We start from the raw sequence: 20,282 nt of genomic DNA, 5'->3' as shown, positions 1-20,282 counted from the left end.
AAGAACAATTTCCTCCCTCCCAAGGCTGTCCAGAAGTAGGTAGGGTTGCCTTAGGAGCCGGGGGTTCTCCCTCCCACAGAGTCACTTAAATCTGCTGTAGAAGAACTCCTGATTCACCAACTTGTCAGACTCCACCAGATTTCTTCTAACCATCACATCCCATGACTGTCCCTCTCCGAAAGATGACCCAACATTGAGTTGGGAGGAGAGGAAAGGGGGGCCTCCAACCCAACATCAGAAGACGAGAGCTTCACCAAGGCACCTGAAGAGTCTCCTCCCATGGGGCCTGGCACGGGGATGAGATGTCTGCCCTGCTGACAGAGCTATGATGAGAGGAGCCTTGGGAAACTGCAAAACCCTAACTAATAATTGCTCCCATTTCTAATCATTACCTCCAGTGCAAGGTTGGTGGAACAATCAAATGAGATAATGGATGTTAAGCCCTCTGTACACTGGAAAGAAAAAAAAAGCAGCATAGACAAGTGAGCTGTTATCATTTCAGCAAGTCATGGGGCAGGAAAAAAGCCAGAGCCTTAAAGACGGTGCTCTAAAGCAGACATCTTCCCAACACAACAGGTTAAAGGAAGGTCCATCAGAAAGGCCTTCCTCCTGGCACTGAAAAATAGGCTTCCTTGTTTAAATCAAAGGAACGTTTCATTTCAAGTTTAATCAGAACTCCAAAAAGCTCACTCTTGGTTTGTTTCAAAGGCCATCGTGGACTGTTTGTTCATAAATATTTATGGGATTCCTCCTTCCCTCACCCTCATAAAAGCGCCCCAGTGGATTTTGGCAAACCTAATCAGATGTGAAAGTCAGACAAAAATAACTGTTACTACCTGTCAAGTCTTCCAGATCACAGATTAGTAAACTAACATTAATTCTTTACTTGCACTAGCCAGTATGGCCAGGCCCAGTGTAAACACTCAAAATTAGGGAAAGAACAACTAACAAAAAAACCCCGGCAAAATGGCTTCTTTGTACTTGCCCAAAATATCTCCTCAGAGACCTCTTCTACATCTCTTCCACAAGTAGCAGCCTGGTTTAATGGAAAAAGTAGCTCCAAGGACCAAGGCAGCAATGCCAACTTTGCTACTACTAAGTCACTTGACTTCTGGGAATATGAATTTCTCATCTGCACAATGATGCTAATGAGAAATAGTTGCCCTCTAGAACTTACAAACTGGAGAGGAGAATGTCTTATAAACTTTAAGGAGTTTTTAGTGACATTGTCATAAGCCTAAAAGTCAGTCAGAAAGTACACAAAACCCAAACTAATAACCATAGTTAAATGAACTAAAGCTCCTAGTTGAATTATTTGAGTTTTTTTTTGGGGGGGGGAGACATAAGAGTAAAGGAATGAGGTAGGAATTAGAGAGAAGCCCACCCAAAGGGGGAACACAACAGGATCCTGAGAGTCACACAAATATTTTAAGGCAGAAGGGACCTTGAAAGACAACTAGTCCAATACCCACAAGGTACAGATGGGGAAAAGCAAAGCTCAGAAAGGTCCCCTTGTACCCCTGGGGTCTTCAGATCAATCAACAAACATTCATTAGTGCCACTGTACTGTGCTAGACAAGGTGATAAGCACTGGGGGGGGGGGAGATACAAAAAGAGGCAAAAGACAGCCCCTGCCCTCAAGGAGCTTTCAATCTAATGGTTAAGACAACATACAAACAAATAGAAATAAAGCAAGCTATACACAGGTTAAATGGGAAATAATTAAAGAGAGGTTGGGGAAGGCCAACCAAATTTTCCTTGCTTCACCTAGACTGGGGACAATCCCAGAACCAGTCAGTAAACCCTTTTCCAAACGGTCATCCCCTAAGGCCTAAGGTCTGGTCAAAACCTCAAAGGTCTGGGATGTTTAATTTTATGGCAGAAAGATATTTCCAGTGTGGAAACTCCCTCTACTCCTGTAGATTAGTTACTACTCTGCCTCTCTGAAGAACTTATGATGAAACAAGAGATAGAGAACATTACAGGATGTAAAATGAATGATTTTGATTATATTACATTCAAAAGCATTTGCCTTGTTTTATGTTTTTGTTTCCTTGTTCTCATTTTTTTCTTTTCATTCTGATTCTTCTTTCACAACATTACTAATACGGAATTATGTTAAATATGAACGTACAACCTAAATATGATTGTACATACAATCTATGTCAGATTACTTGCTATCATGTGGAAATCAAAAGGTTACCAAAAAATGAATGTTGACTACTCTCTGAACTGAAAAAATAAAATAAAATAACATTAAAAAAATGGTTTGCACACATAAAACCAATGAGGCCAGAAACTGGGGGAGAGGGATTTTACAGCAAGGTTCTCTGATAAAGGCTTCATTCCTAAAATACATAAAGAACTGAGTCTAATTTATAAGTATACAAGCCATTCCCCAGAAAATAAAATATAAATGGGGAACAAGTAATTTTCAGATGAAGAAATCAAAGTTCTCTATAGTCAGATGAAATAAATACTCCAAATCACTACTGATTAGACTAGAGAAAGGTAAATTAAAACAACTCTGCTCAGAACTATTAGATTGGCTAAAATGACAGAAAAGGAAAATGACAAATGTTGGGTAGGGAGGTGGAAAAACTCTTGGTGGAATTGTAAACTGATCCAACCATTCTGGAGAGCAATTTGGAAATATACACAAAAAGCTATGAATCTGTGAATACCTGTTGACCCATCAATACCATTTATTAGATCTGTAACCCAAAGAGATTGAAAAAAGGGAAAAGGACCTGTATATACAAAAATATTCCTAGCAGCTCTTTCTGTGGTGGTAGAGAATTGGAAATTGAGGGGATGCCCATCGATTGGGGGGAATGGCTGAACAAGCTGTGATACATGAATGTAACAGAATACTATTGTACTATACAAAATGAGGAACAGGATGCTTTCAGATAAACCTGAGAAGGAGGTGAGCAGAACTAAAAGACCTCTGTACACAATATCAGCAATACTGTACAAGGATCAAATGTGAATGACTTCAGTATCTCAACAATACAAAGCTCCTAGGGGTGGCTAGGTGGCATAGTGGATAAAGCACCTGCCCTGGAGTCAGGAGTACCTGGGTTCAAATCTGGTCTCAAACACTTAATAATTACCTAGCTGTGTGGCTTTGGGCAAGCCACTTAACCCTGTTTGCCTTGCAAAAACCTAAAAAAAAAGTGTCATCCACCTCCAGAGAAAAAAACTGATGGAGTCTGACTGAGAGATCAAAGCATACTTTTTATTTTTAACTTACTTTTCTTTTTTTTAAATTTATTTTTATTAAAGATATTGAGTTGTTTTACAATTTCCCCCCCAATCTTGCTTCCCTCCCCCCACCTCCCCACGGAAAGCACTCTGTCAGTCTTTACTTTGTTTCCATGCTGTACCTTGATACAAATTGGGTGTGATGAGAGAGAAATCATATCCTTAAAGAAAAGAAGTCTAAGAGGTAACAAGATCAGACAATAAGATAACTGTTTTTTTTTCTATATTAAAGGGAATAGTCCTTGCATTTTGTTCAAACTCCACAGCTCCTAATCTGGATACAGATGGCACTCTCCTTTGCAGACAGCCCAATATTGTTCCCAATTGTTGCATTGATGGAATGAACAAGTCCTTCAAGGATGAACATCACTCCCATGTTGCTGTTAGGGTGTACAGTGTTTTTCTGGTTCTGTTCATCTCACTCAGCATCAGTTCATGCAAATCCCTCCAGGCTTCCCTGAAATCCCATCCCTCCTGGTTTCTAATAGAACAATAGTGTTCCATGACATACATATACCACAGTTTGCTAAGCCATTCCCCAATTGAAGGACATTTACTTGATTTCCAATTCTTTGCCACCACAAACAGGGCTGCTATAAATATTTTTGTACAAGTAATGTTTTTACCCTTTTTCCTCATCTCTTCAGAGTATAGACCCAGTAGTGGTATTGCTGGGTCAAAGGGTATGCACATTTTTGTTGCCCTCTGGGCTTGGCTTCAAATTTCTCTCCAGAAGGGTTGGAAGAGTTCACAGCTCCACCAACAGTGTAATAGTGTCCCAGATTTCCCACAATCCTTCCAACAATGTTCATTGTCCTTCCTGGTCATATTGGCCAATCTGAGAGGTGTGAGGTGGTACCTCAGCGAAGCTTTAATTTGTATTTCTCTAATACTTAATGATTTAGAGCATTTTTTCATATGGCTATGGATTGCTTTGATCTCCTCATCTATAAATTGCCTTTGCATATCCTTTGACCATTTGTCAATTGGGGAATGGCTTTTTGTTTTAAAACTATGACTCAGTTCTCTGTAAATTTTAGAAATGAGTCCTTTGTCAGAATCATTAGTTGTAAAGATTGTTTCCCAATTTACTACATTTCTTTTGATCTTGGTTACATTGGTTTTATCTGTGCAAAAGCTTTTTAATTTAATGTAATCAAAATCATCTAATTGTTTTTTGGCGATGTTCTCCAACTCTTCCTTAGTCATAAACTGCTCCCCTTTCCATAGATCTGCCAGGTAGACTAGTCCTTGATCTTCTAATTTGCTTATAGTATTGTTTTTTATGTCTATGTCCTGTAACCATTTGGATCTTATCTTGGTAAAGAGTGTGAGGTGTTGGTCTAATCCACGTTTCTTCCATACTAACTTCCAATTTTCCCAGCAATTTTTATCAGAGGGAGTTTTTATCCCAGTGGCTGGACTCTTTGGGTTTATCAAGCAGCAGATTACTATAATCATCTCCTGCTTTTACACCTAGTCTATTCCACTGGTCCACCACTCTATTTCTTAGCCAATACCACAGTTTTGATAACTGATGCTTTATAATATAATTTTAGATCAGGTAGGGCTAAGCCACTTTCTTTTGCACTTTTTTCATTAAGCTCCTGGCAATTCTTGACTTTTTATTTCTCCATATGAATTTACTTACAATTTTTTCTAACTCATTAAAGTAATTTTTTGGAATTTTGATTGGTAGGGCACTAAACAGATAGTTTAGTTTTGGTAGAATTGTCATTTTTATTAAATTAGCTCGACCTATCCATGAGCAGTTGATATTTGCCCAGTTATTTAAATCTGATTTAATTTGTGTGAGAAGTGTTTTATAATTGTTTTCAAAAAGATTCTGAGTCTGTCTTGGCAAATAGACTCCCAAGTATTTTACATTGTCTGAGGTTGCTTTGAATGGGATATCTCTTTCTAGTACTTCCTGCTGTATCTTGCTAGACATATATAGAAAAGTTGAGGATTTATGAGAGTTTATTTTATAACCTGCAACTTTGCTAAAATTGCTAATTGTTTCCAGTAGTTTTTTGGATGATTTCTTGGGATTCTCTAGGTAGACCATCATGTCATCTGCAAAGAGTGAGAGTTTTGTCTCTTCCTTCCCAATTCTAATTCCTTCAATTTCTTTTTCTTCTCTAATTGCTGATGCTAACATTTCTAATACAATATTGAATAGCAGTGGTGATAATGGGCACCCCTGATCTTATTGGGAATGCCTCTAGCTTCTCCCCATTGAATATAATGCTTGTTGATGGTTTCAAATAGATACTGCTAATTATTTTAAGGAACAGTCCATTTATTCCTACACTCTCTAGTGTTTTTAATAGGAATGGATGCTGTATTTTGTCAAAAGCTTTTTCAGCATCTATTGATATGATCATATGATTTCTGTTGGGTTTGTTGTTGATATAATTGAGTGTACTGACAGTTTTCCTAATATTGAACCAACCCTGCATTCCTGGATTAATCCTACTTGATCATACTGTATTATCCTAGTGATAACTTGTTGTAATCGTTTTGCTAAGATTTTATTTAGGATTTTTGCATCTATATTCATCAGGGAAATAGGTCTATAATTTTCTTTCTCTGTTTTAACTCTTCCTGGTTTACGTAACAGCACCATATTGGTTTCATAGAAAGAGTTAGGCAGAGTTCCATCTTTCCCTATTTTTCCAAAGAGTTTATATAGAATTAGAACCAATTTTTCCTTAAATGTTTGGTAGAATTCACTTGTAAATCCATCAGGCCCTGGAGATTTTTTTTAGGGAGTTCAATAATGGCTTGTTAAATTTCTTTTTCTGAGAAATGCAAATTAAAGCTTCTCTGAGGTACCACCTCACACCTCTCAGATTGGCCAGCATGACCAGGAAGGATAATGATCATTGTTGGAAGGGATGTGGGAAATCTGGGACACTATTACACTGTTGGTGGAGCTGTGAACTCATCCAATCCTTCTGTTGAGCTATTTGGAACTATGCCCAAAGGGCAACAAAAATGTGCATACCCTTTAACCCAGCAATACCACTATTGGGTCTATACCCTGAAGAGATGAGGAAAAAGGGTAAAAACATTACTTGTACAAAAATATTTATAGCAGCCCTGTTTGTGGTGGCAAAGAATTGGAAATCCAGTAAATGTCCTTCAATTGGGGAATGGCTTAGCAAACTGTGGTATATGTAAGTCATGGAACACTATTGTTCTATTAGAAACCAGGAGGGATGGGATTTCAGGGAAACCTGGATGGATTTGCATGAACTGATGCTGAGTGAGATGAGCAGAACCAGAAAAACACTGTACACCCTAACAGCAACATGGGAGTGATGTTCAACCTCGAAGGACTTGCTCATTCCATCAGTGCAACAATCGGGAACAATTTCAGGCTGTCTGCAAAGGAGAGTACCATCTGTATCCAGATAAGGAGCTGTGGAGTTTGAACGAAGTGCAAGGACTATTCCCTTTAATTTAGAAAAAAAAACAGATAGCTTATTGTCTGATCTTGTTACCTCTTAGACTTCTTTTCTTTAAGGATATGATTTCCCTCTCATCACACCCAATTTGGAACAAGGTACAACATGGAAACAAAGTAAAGACTGACAGAGTGCATTCTGTGGGGGGGGGGGGAACACTACTGTTCTATTAGAAACCAGGAGGGGCATGGCTAGATGGCACAGTGGATGGAGCACTGGCCATGGAGTCAGGGGTACCTGAGTTCAAATCTGACCTCAGACACTTAATAATTACCTAGCTGTGTGGCCTTGGGCAAGCCACTTAACCCTTCCAAAAACCTAAAAACAAAATAGAAACCAGGAGGGATGAGAATTCAGGGAAGCCCGGAAGGATTTGCATGAACTGATACTGAGCAAGATGAGCAGAACCAGAAGAACATTGTGCACACTAACAGCAACATGGGGGTGATGATCAACCCTGATGGACTTGCTCATCCCTTTCAGTACAACAACCAGGGACAATTGTGAACTATCTGTAATGGAGAATACCATCTGTATCCAGCGAAAGAATTATGGACTTAGAACAAAGACCAAAGACTATTACCATCAAATTAGAAAAAAAAGCATTATCTTATTATGTAATTTTGCTATCTCATACTTTATTTTTCTTCCTTAAGGATGATTTCTCTGTCATCACATTCAACTGAGATCAATGGAACCAATGTAAACACTAACAGAATGCCTTCTGTGGGGGGTGGGGGGGAAGGAAGCAAGAATGGGGAAAAAATTGTAAAACTCAAAATAAATAAACTTTCTTTAAAAAAATGAATATTTAGGGGCAGCTAGGTGGCGTAGTGGATAAAGCACCAGCCTTGGAGTCAGGAGTACCTGGGTTCAAATCTGATCTCAGACACTTAATAATTACCTAGCTGTGTGGCCTTGGGCAAGCCACTTAACCCCATTTGCCTTGCAAAAAAACTAAAAAAATGAATATTTAAAATTGTTTTTACATGTAATTGGAAAAAATAATATATTAAAAAAAATTTTAAATGGTCTCTCTCTGTCCAGTTTACCTAGCTTATCATATCATAATGAATACTAAAGCTCTAAGTTTGAGTCTTGTCACCCTAATAGACCGGAAGTTACATTCAGTGAAACTTTATAGGCCCTCAGGGTCCAACATAGCTGTGTTCAGGAAATATATGGTAACTACTGTTGTTCCTTTCCTCCCAATTGCCCTTCATGTAGCTAGATCATTGGAGTGTTAGAATACAAAAAGCAGCAACTTGATCAACTCTCCCAAAGTTGCTTTTACAAGTTCTCTGAGGACAGATATTGATGGTTTCATTTGCAGGTTTGGTTTTATTTCCAGTGCCTTTCATGTAGTAGGACATCTCCAGTTGGCCTGAAACATTTCTAGCCGTTGGTCCAGATGGCTCCAGAGGAGAAAGTGAGGCTGGTAACTCTGCAAAGTCCTACCTCACTTAACACAATTCACTTGCATGTCACAGTATCACCTCCCAGATGCCACTTTCCTCTTTGAGAATGAAACAACCCGGGGCGGCTAGGTGGTGCAATGTATAGAGCACCGGCCCTGGAGTCAGAAGGACCCAAGTTCAAATTCGGCCTCCGACACTTAACAACCACCTAGCTGTGTGACCTTGGGCAAGTCACTTAACCCTACTACCTTGCAAAAAAGAGCGAGAGAGAGACTGAAGCAATTTAATAAAAGCTTAATACATGGGGGGCTGAATGGACTGGCTTCTCCTTAGAGGTCAGCCCCCTGCAGTAGAAATGATACTTGTTGCTGCCTTTGGAGTTGGAGGACTTGGTTTCCAAATCTGCTTCTCAGTTCAACCTTGGGCCAAGTCCTCAACAGTAACTGGCAGGGGCTGGATCAGATGACCCTGAAGGTCCCTTTGAGCTCAAAATGGACTGTTTTTTGATCTTCTCCATTCCAGAGTGAGAGAGGAAATAAGCCCAGGATGCCACCAAGCGGAGTGAGTTCTCCCTTCCATTTCACTGTCTTTCAAACACTCCAAGATCACTGAGCTTTGTAGGGGCTAAGTGCTGGCAGAACCCTCCAGTCTTACTTAGGAGGGAAGGACAAAGGAAGTGCTGCTAACATGAAAATATACTTCACCTCCTGCTTCAGGAGAAAAAGGGGAGAGCTAAAAATTAGAGGAAAGGGCTTTTTATCATACTGGACCAGACCTTCAGCTACAAAGACTATCAAGGGTGCTCAAGGAAAGCTTACATTCGTGGCATTGCATGCAGATTTTTCTCTAGGCCCCAGAAGAAAGCTTATCTATAAGAACAAAGAACTGGAAATCAATGTTCCCTACTTTGAAAGCCACTTCCTTGCTGATCCCCTGCAATGAGGCGGTAAGAGCATTAAGATGCAGCATTTTATGGGAGATGGCACAAATTGTCCTTTTACAGATCAGGAAACTGAGGGTCACACAACTAGTTAGTTTCAGAGTTGGGTCTCAATCTTCAACCACAGCCTCCTTTCCCTCTTTTCATGGAAGGCCTGATTAAAAAGGCCAGCTAAAGGCAGGGTGGTACAGGGCACCTGGAGCTGGAGGGCCTAGGTTCAGATCTTACCTCTGAGCCAGACTGCCTCATCTGTAAAATCAAGGGGTCGGACCAGACAGCCTCTCAGGTCCCTTCCGACTCCAGACCCAAGGACCTAGGGAAATGAGAGCAGGCCACAGAAATGTTTTGCCTTTAAGGAGTTCAAGCTACTGGTTGGTGTAAAAACCCAAGCTGAACAAACACTATAGTGATCCAAAGGGTGATGAAGAGCTGCATTGTGGGCCAGGTAGACACTGCATGTGGCCTACTCAAAAGATATTACAGATATAGATATGAGTGTATGAGTAGGTAAACATACTTTCTCCACCACCACCACCCCCCAGGAAAGGAAAGAAAAGGATCAGAAAACAAGAGTAGGCCAGGCCCTATAGTAAGAGCAAGGGATCTCAGACAGGGGGCTCCAGCAAGGGTGAGAAGAGGCCACTGGCCAACTAGAGAGATCTGCTGGAGAAGATTTCAGGGAGGAGTTCCTGGCCTGCATGGGAGGCAGGCTGCCCTGAATTTCCACATACCTCCTCTAGAGAATCATCCTCAAGAAACCCAAGGGAAAAACCAAAGGAAATTACTCCTTCCACCTCCAAAATGCCCAGAAATCCAAGGAGAAGTCCAGAGGCAATAGGAAAGGTGACCACCAGCAAAACTAGTGCCGGCCCAGGGTTCTCAGTTCCAACCAGAGACTAGCCACATGGGGAGCCTGAAATGCTATGGTCAGAAAGGGTTAGAAAGCCCCAGGATAGAAACACTGGAAGCCTTGGGGTGGGGCATGGGCATCAACTAGTGACAAGCTGCCCAAGCTCAAGAGCTCTGAGGTACCTAACAATCTGCCCTGAGATGCCAAAGCAGACCTTGAAGATGAGGGCTCTGAATCTCAAAAATTGGAGAGCTAGGGTAACCCCAGAAGGAAGCCAGGGGACCCAAAGACAAAAATAAATAAAGAGTCTGCCCCAGTTCAGGAACTAAAGTTGGGGAGGGGAGTAATTCAAAACAAAACAAAAACCACTGACCAGACCCAAAAATTTATTGAAAATCTAGAGATCCCCTAAAAAGAAAGAGGAAATACAACTACAAAGATTTACGGAACAAAACAGACCATCCAGGAGGATCTATGAGAGAGCACGGACAAGATCATACAGCATGAGAAGACATGGATGAGATGAGACGTGTGCAGTGATGCAAAGAATACCCATATAGATAAGATCACAGATCCCTTGATGTATTTCAGGACACATGCTATTTTTTTTTTCTTTCAAAGAGATCTCATCTTGGAGGCAAGGTCTATATCGGGATGTAGCTGAAAAAGCCCAAACTACCCTCTCCATTTTTCAAACAATTCTAGAAGGGCTGCCTATTTTCAATTCTCCATGTCACCAGAGCCAAAGCAAATTTATACAGCTAATCCCTCCCTAGCTCCCAAAGACCAGGGGATAGAAAAGGGAGGCTGCCATGCTCCAATGACCTGAACACCAGCAGACAGGACCATCATCCATATACATGATGGCACATCAAAATACCAGCAGTTTGTCAGCCCCAGAGGAGTAAAACAAACGCTAGCATCTTCTGAAACTAGTTTCACGAAACTAGTTCCTCTGCCCATATACCCTAAGGCTTAGCATGTGAGGCCCAGGTCAGCAAAGGTAATCAGGACTCAGCTGTGACTTGGGTTCTCCAGAGTCCAAGCCACACCTTGCTGGTAAAGGGAAATGCAAATGTGTGGGGATCAAGGAAGCAAAGCCCTTGGTCCCAGTGAAAAGAAACATAAGCCTCTGCCTTAAGCAGCCCAGATTTCCAAGAACTCCCTCTATGCTATCTATCTATAATATAATCAGTTGTCCATCAGTAGTCACCATCTAGGATAGCTGCCCCTCCTTCCTCTCCTCTCACTCTGTTCTTAACTCTCTGTAGTCTGGCTTCCCACTTCATCATTCAATGGAAACTACTCTTTCCACCTTAATCAATGAATTCTTCATTGTCCAGTCTAATGGCCTTTTCTGATGCTTCACCCTTCTGGAGCTCTCTTTGTCTTTGCCACTGTCCATCACCCTTCTGGATCCTCTCTTCTCTTTAGGTTTTCATGGCATCGCTCTTTCTCTTAGTTCCCCTCTTAGCTCTTACCAGGCCTCAGTTTCCATTGCTGGATTTTCTTCTGGGATATGCCCAATAACTCTGGAGGTCCCCCCAAGGTTCTGCACTAGGGTCCTCATCTCTTCCCCCATACCATTTCATTTGATGATTTCATCGGCTCAATTATTGGGCTCAATCATCATCTCTATGAAAATAATTTCTCAAATATATTTATTCACCCCTAGCTTCTCTCCTGATTTCCAGTCTCCCATTACAAACTGCCTATTGACCATTTTGCACTAGCTGTCCCATAGAAATCTCAAAATCAACATGTCTAAAACAGAACTCATTAACATTCCCAACTTCCCTGTTACTGTGCAGAGTGCTCCCACCTTCTCAGTCTACCAGACTTGAGACCTTGATATCAGTCATGACCTCTCATTTGCACTCACCCCATGTAACCAACAATCTGATAACAAGACCTCCAAATTCTACCTTCCCAACCTCAAAGCCTCCTTCTATTCCACTGACATGGTGCAGGCCCTCAATCACCTCACATCTAGATTACTACAAGGGGCAGCTAGGTGGCACAGTGGGTTCTTTGAAACAAAAGGACAGGAGTTCAAACCCAGCCTCAGACACTTGACACTTACTAGCTGTGTGACTCTGGGCAAGTCACTTAACCCTAATTGCCTCACACCCAGGACCTGATTCATATCTAAACCATTGAATCCACATGCTCTGGAAGAGAAACAGCACCCCCTTAAATCTAATCCATGTGCTTGTCATGGCAACAGCTCCTTGATGTCATGATCTTCCAGAAAGAAGGACAAAACGTCGTCATCATCATCAGATTACTGTAACAGCCTGCTGTTTCATCTCCTTGTCTCAAGTCTCTTCTCTATAGTCCATCTTCCATCAACTCCAGTGACTCCCAAAGGCCTCCAAGATAAAGAATCAAGTCTTCTGACCATTGAAATCTTTCCCAACCACAATCCAGCAACATGATGCTTACTTGCTCACCTCTATGCGCCCCTTGCCTGGCTATCTCCCAAACCTAGACAGCTCCTTCCAACTCCCCTCTACCAGGTAGTTCCCCTGGACTTGTTTAAAACTCAGCACAAATCCCACTTCTGCATGAGGCCTTTCCTAGTTTCCCCATATGCCTCCTTTGCCCTTGACCCCTTCCAATGCTTCCCTCTAAGATTAGCTCCCATTTATATAGTGTAGACTCCATAGTGCCTGGCCCACACATAATTGAGATTCCTACTACTCCTATCTATCATCTAATGGAGATCCTGGTAGTTGTTGTCTAGAGACCCCAAGATCACCCTTGTTCCTTTCTCATTGAGTTTAGAACTTGGTTGATGATTTTCTCTCCTCTCCAACTCCTGCCCTCCTACTATGGAACTTCAAGACCCATGATTCTCAAGCATCCTAACTACTCAGTACCTCAATCTATTCACCCCCAGGAGCTATTCCTCCACTCCACTCCAGTTACACACAAAGATAGTCAAACCCTTGGTCTTTCCATCACCCACAGATATATCATCTTTACTTTCAAGAATTCTGAAAACTTCAAATCTTACCAGAATCTAATGGCTTTTCTGTCTTTCTTACAAAACCCTAGTCTTCATTTGCACCATGACCTCAAACCCCTTGATCCTTCAATTCTCTACCAGACCAGCTCCCCTGAACTAACCACTTTTTCTTTTCTCCATCTTGACCTCCTGGTGAAGCAATGCAAAGCTACGCTGTTCTCTCTTAAATCCCTAAGCCACTTATCATACCCTCAGCCAAGCCTCAGTCTTGGATCAATTTGATCATTCATCATCTTCACTTTTACATAAGTGCTAGTGAAAGTGAAGTGTGGGGGGGAAATCACACAACTGTTCTGACTGGGTCTATTACAAATTTTCATTACCCCAACCTTAACTGGGCTCTCACTGCTTGGAGGCAATCCTACTATACCTCCCTAATCAACTCAGTATCTCACTTTCCATAGCAGCATTTGGAGACTTTCATCCTTCCTCAAGCTTCCCATGGCTCTCCTACCCCATTCTAAAGTTGAGAACCTTGCCTCATGTTTTACAGGAAAAAAAAGATTAAGATTCCTCACAGAATTCCCTCCTCCCCTCTTCCTCATTTCCTTTATCTCATATGCCTTCTGCCATCATCTCCTCCTTCAATAGTCTCATATGATGATGCAGCCTACTCTTTACAAAGGATAACTCCCCTATTTGTTCCATCCCACCTCCTCCAACAGACTGCCACTCTGTCATCCCATTCTTTCACTGATTTTCAATCTCCTCCTCTCTAAAGGAATTTTAGAAATTCTCTTTCTCTTTTTTTTTTAGTTTTTTTTTTTTCTCAAGGCAATGGGGTTAAGTGGCTTGCCCAAGGCCACACAGCTAGGTAATTATTAAGTGTCAGACTAGATTTGAACCCAGGTACTCCTGATTCCAGGGCCGGTGCTTTATCCACTGCGCCACCCCCAAAAGAACAATTTTTTTTTTTAGATTTTTCAAGGCAATGGGGTTAAGCGGCTTGCCCAAGGCCACACAGCTAGGTCATTATTAAGTGTCTGAGGTCAGATTTGAACCCAGGTACTCCTGACTCCAGGGCCGGTGCTCTGTCCACTGTGCCACCTAGCCACCCCTTCTCTTTCTCTTCTTCAACCTCTTCCTTTCTACTGTCTACAAATATGTCTATGTCTCCCCCATTCTGCAAAAGATTTCACTTGATCCTTCCATCCCTGCTATCACTGTCCATCTCTTCTGCCCTTTGGAGGACTATATTCCTTGAAAAAGGGATCTACAATAGTTTCTCTACTCCTATTCTTAACTCCTTAAGATCTAGTTCCTACCTTTACCTGTCCACTGAACCTGCTTTCCTTAAAGTTATCCATGTTCTCTTAATTGCCAGATCCAATTGCTCTTTCAGAATCCTCATTTTCCTTGACATCTTGTCGTCATTGAGACTGTTGATCACACTCTCCTCCTTGTCACTCTCTTCTCTCTAGGTTTTCAGAACACCTCTCTCTCTCCGAGTCCTATTCCTCCTTCTCTGACTGCTTCTTGGTCTCCTTTGCCAGAGCCTCACCCAGATCACACCTTGTATCTCTAGGGGTCTTGTCTTGGGACCTCTTCTCTTGTAGTCTACTCTATACTTTTCAATACTAATTCACTTGTTGATCTTGTCAGTTCCCATCTCCATGCTGACAATTCTTCAATCTACCATTTCTGCCTCAATCTGTCTGCTGACCTCCAATGGGGTATCTCTAACTGCCCTCCTGGATGTTTTATAGAAACCTTATATACAATATGTCCAAAAGAGACTCTTATCTTTCCCTCTAAACCCTATAGAGGGCAAAATTGTCCTCACAGTCCCCCAGACTTGTAACATAGGAGTCAGGCCAGACTCCTCTCTCTCTTTCTCATCCCTCCTCATCCAAATGTTGCCAAGACCTTGCAAATTACAACTTCACATCTCTTCACTTCGCCCCCTTCTCTCCTCTGACACTGGTATCCCTCTGGCACAGGTCCTCATCACCTCCAACAGCCTGTTAACCCCCTCTTCCCTTTCCAGTCTTCTTGTACCTTCCTCTCCAAAGACATACTCTTTGATCCAGTAACACTGACCTCCTGGCAATTCTACAAACAAGACATCCCAGTTCTCTAGCCATTCCTCCTTCTTGGCATGCTCTCCTTCCTCCATTCTTCCCATCTTTTACTGGAAGCATGTTGCCTCCCCCATTAGACTGTGAGTTCCTTGAGGGCAGGGGCTGTCTTTGGCCTCTTTTTGTTGCCCCCAGGGTTTAACACATGGCCTGTCACACAGGAGGCTCTTAATAAAAATTGACTGTTTGAAGTAAATACTTGTTGACAGGCAATCCTAGACTGCTGCCCTGTCCATTACACCAGTTAGACTGAAACAGAAATGGGGCCACTAAATTGTCCAGAAGGATCCCTGCTGGGCACAGATTGACTTTGTTTGGAAATGTGATCTGATCTCTGGTTTATTGTGTTTGTCTGTTGCCCATGATATTTGCAACGGGTACAGCCTGAGATCCTATACCTCTGAATTGATGTTTGTCCTTCATTCTCAAGGATGACCATGACTAGCACATGGATTGGATTGGAGTGGGGGTTGTGCTGAGTCACCAGTCTCACTTTCTCCTCCAGAGCCATCTGGTCCAGTGGCCAGATAGGAATCAGTACAACTGGTGATGGCCCTGGATGGGAGGCAATCAGGGTGAAGTGACTTGTCCAAGGTCACATAGCTAGTGTGTGATTCCCAAGGCCAGGGCTCTATCTACTGCTCCACCTAGGCTCTGGAAACAAGCTAACCAGAAGTCACTACACTCCAACTTTCCTAAGTGGTTAAAGTCATTCTTATGGGTTATTCTTGCAACACAAAAGGTCCTAGGGAAAAAAGTTCTGGGTAGGACAGAATCCAATTGCAAAGACTTCTTGCATTTCCTGCCACTTGAAGTCACTTTCACCACTTCTGGGAGAGGGTCAAGATCCCCCCCCCCCCAAGATAGGTGGACTTACTCCTGCCTCATTCAGATCCCAGCTAGTCCAGACACCACCGAAAAAGTTATTACTTTATCTCTCTGGTTTTCCCCATCTGCAAGATAAGGATAAGATTTCCAATAATTACCTCACTGGGCTATTTTCAGGCAAATGATTTGTGAAACCTGAAGCTTTGTAAACCACTCTTCTCCCAACATGATGGGAAGCAGGGGATCCTTAGTTAATAAACTCTTACCACCCCATTTTACAGAAAAGAAATCTGAGGCTTGGCAAAATAGAAAGTGACCTGCCTCTGACTGCAATAATCTGTAATAGGCAAACTGAGAATTTCAAACTTTTGATGCATGCATTCCTGCCAGTATTTAAACAACAGTTTTTACAGTGGTATGTGTATGTAGGGAAGAGGGAGGGTTGATCCAAGGATTCCAATTCAGTTACACTCCTTCAATCCAGGAGATGAAATTATAGACTCTAAATGTAAGGGGTGGGGAACAGAGGAGAGGAGCTCTGGGAACCACTACCTCAATTTTCCCAGGCCCACATTTGCAGCTAATCAAGGGTGTGAAACTCTGATTGGTCCATTTGCACTTCGTAAACAGGTGTTCCTCTTTCACGCTGGGATTGCTATATTTGCATATGAAAGGACCAGGAACCTCCCTGGAGGATTGCTAATTGAGTGAAAGGTGGGGGGAGATTCAGAGACTTAGCCATGGGGCTAGGAGAGTTTTCCCAGTGGAATCTAAAAAAAGCAGAAAAATGACCAGGAGGGTCAGTGGAGAAAATCCACACACCAGGAGGTGTCTTTACTCACCCTAACCTCCAATACCGCAAGTTTATGGGAAGGTGGGCCAAGGTTGGGTATGGGAGGGTTTTGCTCCCATTTTTTCATACTATATCATTCCATAAAATGCCTTTGCTTCGATCTAAAGGGAACAATGGAGTATTGTTATTGTTACTATCATTATTACCACAAAATACCATGTGCCAGACACTTAACAAATATTATCTTATTTGATATTTATAACAACCCAGGGAGTTTAAGGTGCTATTGTGTTCCCCATTTTACAATTGAGGAAACTGAGGAAATGTAACTTTTTCAGTATTACAGAGTTATCAAGTATCTGAGGCCACTTTTGAACTCAGGACTTACTAATAGTCCACTGAACCATTCTTTGGTCTCAAATAAGAGACTATTGGAGGGGCAGCTAGGTGTCGAAGTGGATAAAGCACTGGCCCTGGAGTCAGGAGGATGTGAGTTCAAACTGGGCCTCAGACACAGACACTTCATAATTACCTAGCTGTGTGACTTTGGGTAAGTCTCTTAACCCCATTGCCTTGCGAAAAACAGAGAGAGAGAGAGAGAGAGAGAGAGAGAGAGAGACACAGAGAGAGAGAGAGAGACAGAGACAGAGACTATTGGAGTAGAGAAAAAAGGCAAACATATCAGTGGTGACTTGTGAGCTATGGTTCTAGGAGAGTAGACCTCCAGGGTACCTTGAACCTGGGGCAATTGTTCCCTAGGATCCCTGATCTATGAGGTGCCTCAAAGGGAATGCTACTCTGGCGGGTCAGGGTGTCTTATTCATTGATGGGGACTCCCTTGAGAGTATCTTGGTAGCCCTAATGTAGAAGAGGGATCCCCTGAAGGAAAACCCAGTAGCTTTGCTTTACCCAGGAAGTTTTGATGACATTTCCCTTACAAGTCAGAGCCCTGCTAGAAATGGGGCACCAACACCTTAAGCACAAGTATCTGTGCTGTTGTGTCAGTTATGAGTATGGTATCCCTAGAATCCCTACACCTCCCAGAGTCTTGCTACCTCCAGAAGTGTCTGCCAAGTGCTTCTGAGCTCAGTCTGATGGCCTAGAAATGGACTCAAATGCTTGATTCTCTTTAGGAGTCCTATATATTTGGGGTTCTTCAGAGGCAACTGGTAGGTACAGTGAAGAGAATACTAGAAAGGTATGGTGAGTACAGGCCTGGAGTCAAATTGTTGGTCAGTAGTGTTTGTGCTGGGTCCATTTTGAACTTTTCCTGTGTAAGATCCTGGAGTGGTTTGCCATTTCCTCTTCTAGTGGATTTGACAGATGAGAAAAGTGAGGCAAACAGAGTAAAGTGACTTGCCCAGGGTTGCACAGCTAATAAGTGTCTGAGATGGATTTGAACTCAGGCAGCTAAGTATTCCTGCCTCTGGGTCAGCATTCTAACTAAGTCTGCCCTGGAGTCAAGAAAATGTGTTGGTTGTGTGTCCTTGGGCAAGTCACTTAAAGCTAGCACATAGGTCTGCAGACATTTCTTTTTAGGCTATTCTGCTTGTTCTAGCAAGGGATAACTTTGACCCTTCATTTGGTGGAAGGAAGAAGTAATGGGTTCTGCCTTTCTAGCTGATTCTCCAACCTCATCTGTCAGCTTTCCTGATAAGCTCTGGGAGTCTAGCTTCAGCCAAGTTTTCTGCCCTTCTCCAAAGCAAACAGAGTACACCCTTTTGAAGCAGTGAGTCACCCAGCACATCTTTCACAAGTTCCTACTTCGGGCCAAAGTCTGAAAGATGTGGCCTCTTTAGATCTCCCTATTTTTATTATGACTAGGGATGGTACTCTTGACTGTTAAGACACTCCCAAAGACTGCCTTTGGAAAATGTTTATAGTTATTAGTTCAATGCAAGAAGAGCCCATGGATAAGGGGGTGGGGGGGCATGGAGGAGCTGGATGATGGGTGAACCCTTTCCATTAACCATCTGTCTAGATCTACAGATGTTATCCAATGGAAAGATGCAAAGGTTAAAAATTAAGACTGTGTTTTAGGCTAGTGGGTGGGCCAGTGGGATTGTTTGTCCTTGGTGCTCCAAGAAGATGAAGATGTCAGGGAGGTGGATGCCATGATATGCATGTAAACTGGATGGGGGGGGGGGGGGGGCCTGTGGTGAAGTCACCAGCCTCACTTTATCCTCCATGAAATGGATTCAGTGGTCGGATATGAATCAGGAGGACCCGAGATGGCCTGGGATAGGAGGCAATCAGGGTGCAGTGACTTGCCCAAGATCACAGTGCTAGGCAAAATTTGAACTCGGGTGCTCCTGCCTCCAGGGCTCGGATGCTCTCCACTTCTTTGCTTCCCAGCCAGCCGGCGGCCCGGCCCAGTTGAAATATACTTGAGTTTGCAAACCTCTTTTACTAAAGTGTTAAGGCTCTGGTCCTGTCGGTTGGGGAGGAAGGGCTCTCTCAATCCAAGCGGGGGGCCTGAGGATGACCAGCCCCCCACGTGACAGAGCCACGTCCTCCACGAGAAAGTTTCGGGCTTCCTGTGGAAGATAAAAGCCCACGAAAGAGCTAACTTTGGTCCCCAAACCCACCCGTTCCGTCCGAAAGGCCTGCTGCCCGTGCCACGTGGCTCCCCGGCGGCACCCGGGGAAACTGAGTCCCGGCTCTCGGGAGAGCTCCGAGCTGTGCCCTCCGAAGGTTGGCAGAGGCGGCTCTGGGCGCACGGCCTTCCCTGCTGGGGCGCCCACGCCCTCCCGGCCCCCTGGGCACTCACTTGTCCCGGATGATGGTCTGGAGCTCCCGGATCTGGTCGTTCATGGGGAGCAGCTTGAGCTGCGGGCCCAGCGGGCAGGAGGGCTCCTGCGGCTCGCCCTCCTCCGCCTGGGGGGGCCCCTTCTCCCGCTGGGGGCCCTCGGCGCCGTCCCCGGCCGGCCCGACCACGGCGCCGTTGGCCGCGGCCGGCTTGGCCGGGCCCCCCGCCAGCTCCTGGCCGGGCCTTTCGCCGGCTTGTGGCGGCTCGGGGCACGGGGAGGCAGCGGCCGCGGCTCCCGCCGCCGCCGGGGGGACCAGCTGCTGGTTGTGACAGGGCATGGCGACGGGCCGCCGGAGCTGCTGGGCCATCCACCGGGGGCCGCAGCCCCGCCCCGGCCCGGCCCTCCCCGCGGCCGAGAGAGCCCGAGGGCGCTGGGGGCGGCGGCAGCACGCGGCCGCGCTCCGCTTCCGCCTCCGCGGCCCGGCCCGGCCCAGCCCAGCCCCACGCCGAGCCCCGGGCCGGCCCGGCTCCAGCACGCCTTCCCCCCGCCCTGCCCCAATGCCCCCTCACCCCGAGCCGAGCCCCGCCCAGCTCCCCGCCGGCTCCTTCAGCCCAGTGGCCTCGGGCTCCGTCCGCCCCGCCTCCGCCCTCGGTCCATTGGCTGCGGGCCCTGCCACTCCAGGGCCCTCTGCCTTAACCCCTTCGTGGGGGGGGGGCCCTCCGGCGCAGCACGTGGGCGGATGGACAACTTGGACTCTTTTCTGTCCCGGCCTGGGTCAGCCCCAAGACCTCCCAGGACTCCCCGCGGCCCCGCCTGGGGAAACCAAGGCATTGGGGAGCGTCCCAGGAGCTCCC

General features: G+C 44.4%; 1 protein-coding gene across 1 annotated transcript in view; it reads right to left on the bottom strand.

Annotated features, from left to right (window-relative positions):
* Nucleotides 1–19,844, bottom strand: part of UPRT (uracil phosphoribosyltransferase homolog) — a 46,132-nt gene extending 26,288 nt beyond the window's left edge. Inside the window, exon 1 of the mRNA XM_074200493.1 lies at nucleotides 19,449–19,844. Within this exon, the coding sequence (XP_074056594.1) occupies nucleotides 19,449–19,795 (347 nt within the window). The 5' untranslated portion in view covers nucleotides 19,796–19,844. The remainder of the gene's footprint in view (nucleotides 1–19,448) is intronic.
* Between the last annotated feature and the right edge of the window lie 438 nt (nucleotides 19,845–20,282).

The sequence above is a fragment of the Macrotis lagotis genome, chromosome X (genome assembly GCF_037893015.1).
Source record: "Macrotis lagotis isolate mMagLag1 chromosome X, bilby.v1.9.chrom.fasta, whole genome shotgun sequence".
Lineage (NCBI taxonomy): Eukaryota > Metazoa > Chordata > Mammalia > Peramelemorphia > Peramelidae > Macrotis > Macrotis lagotis.
This window is presented reverse-complemented; position numbering and strand designations above follow the sequence as displayed.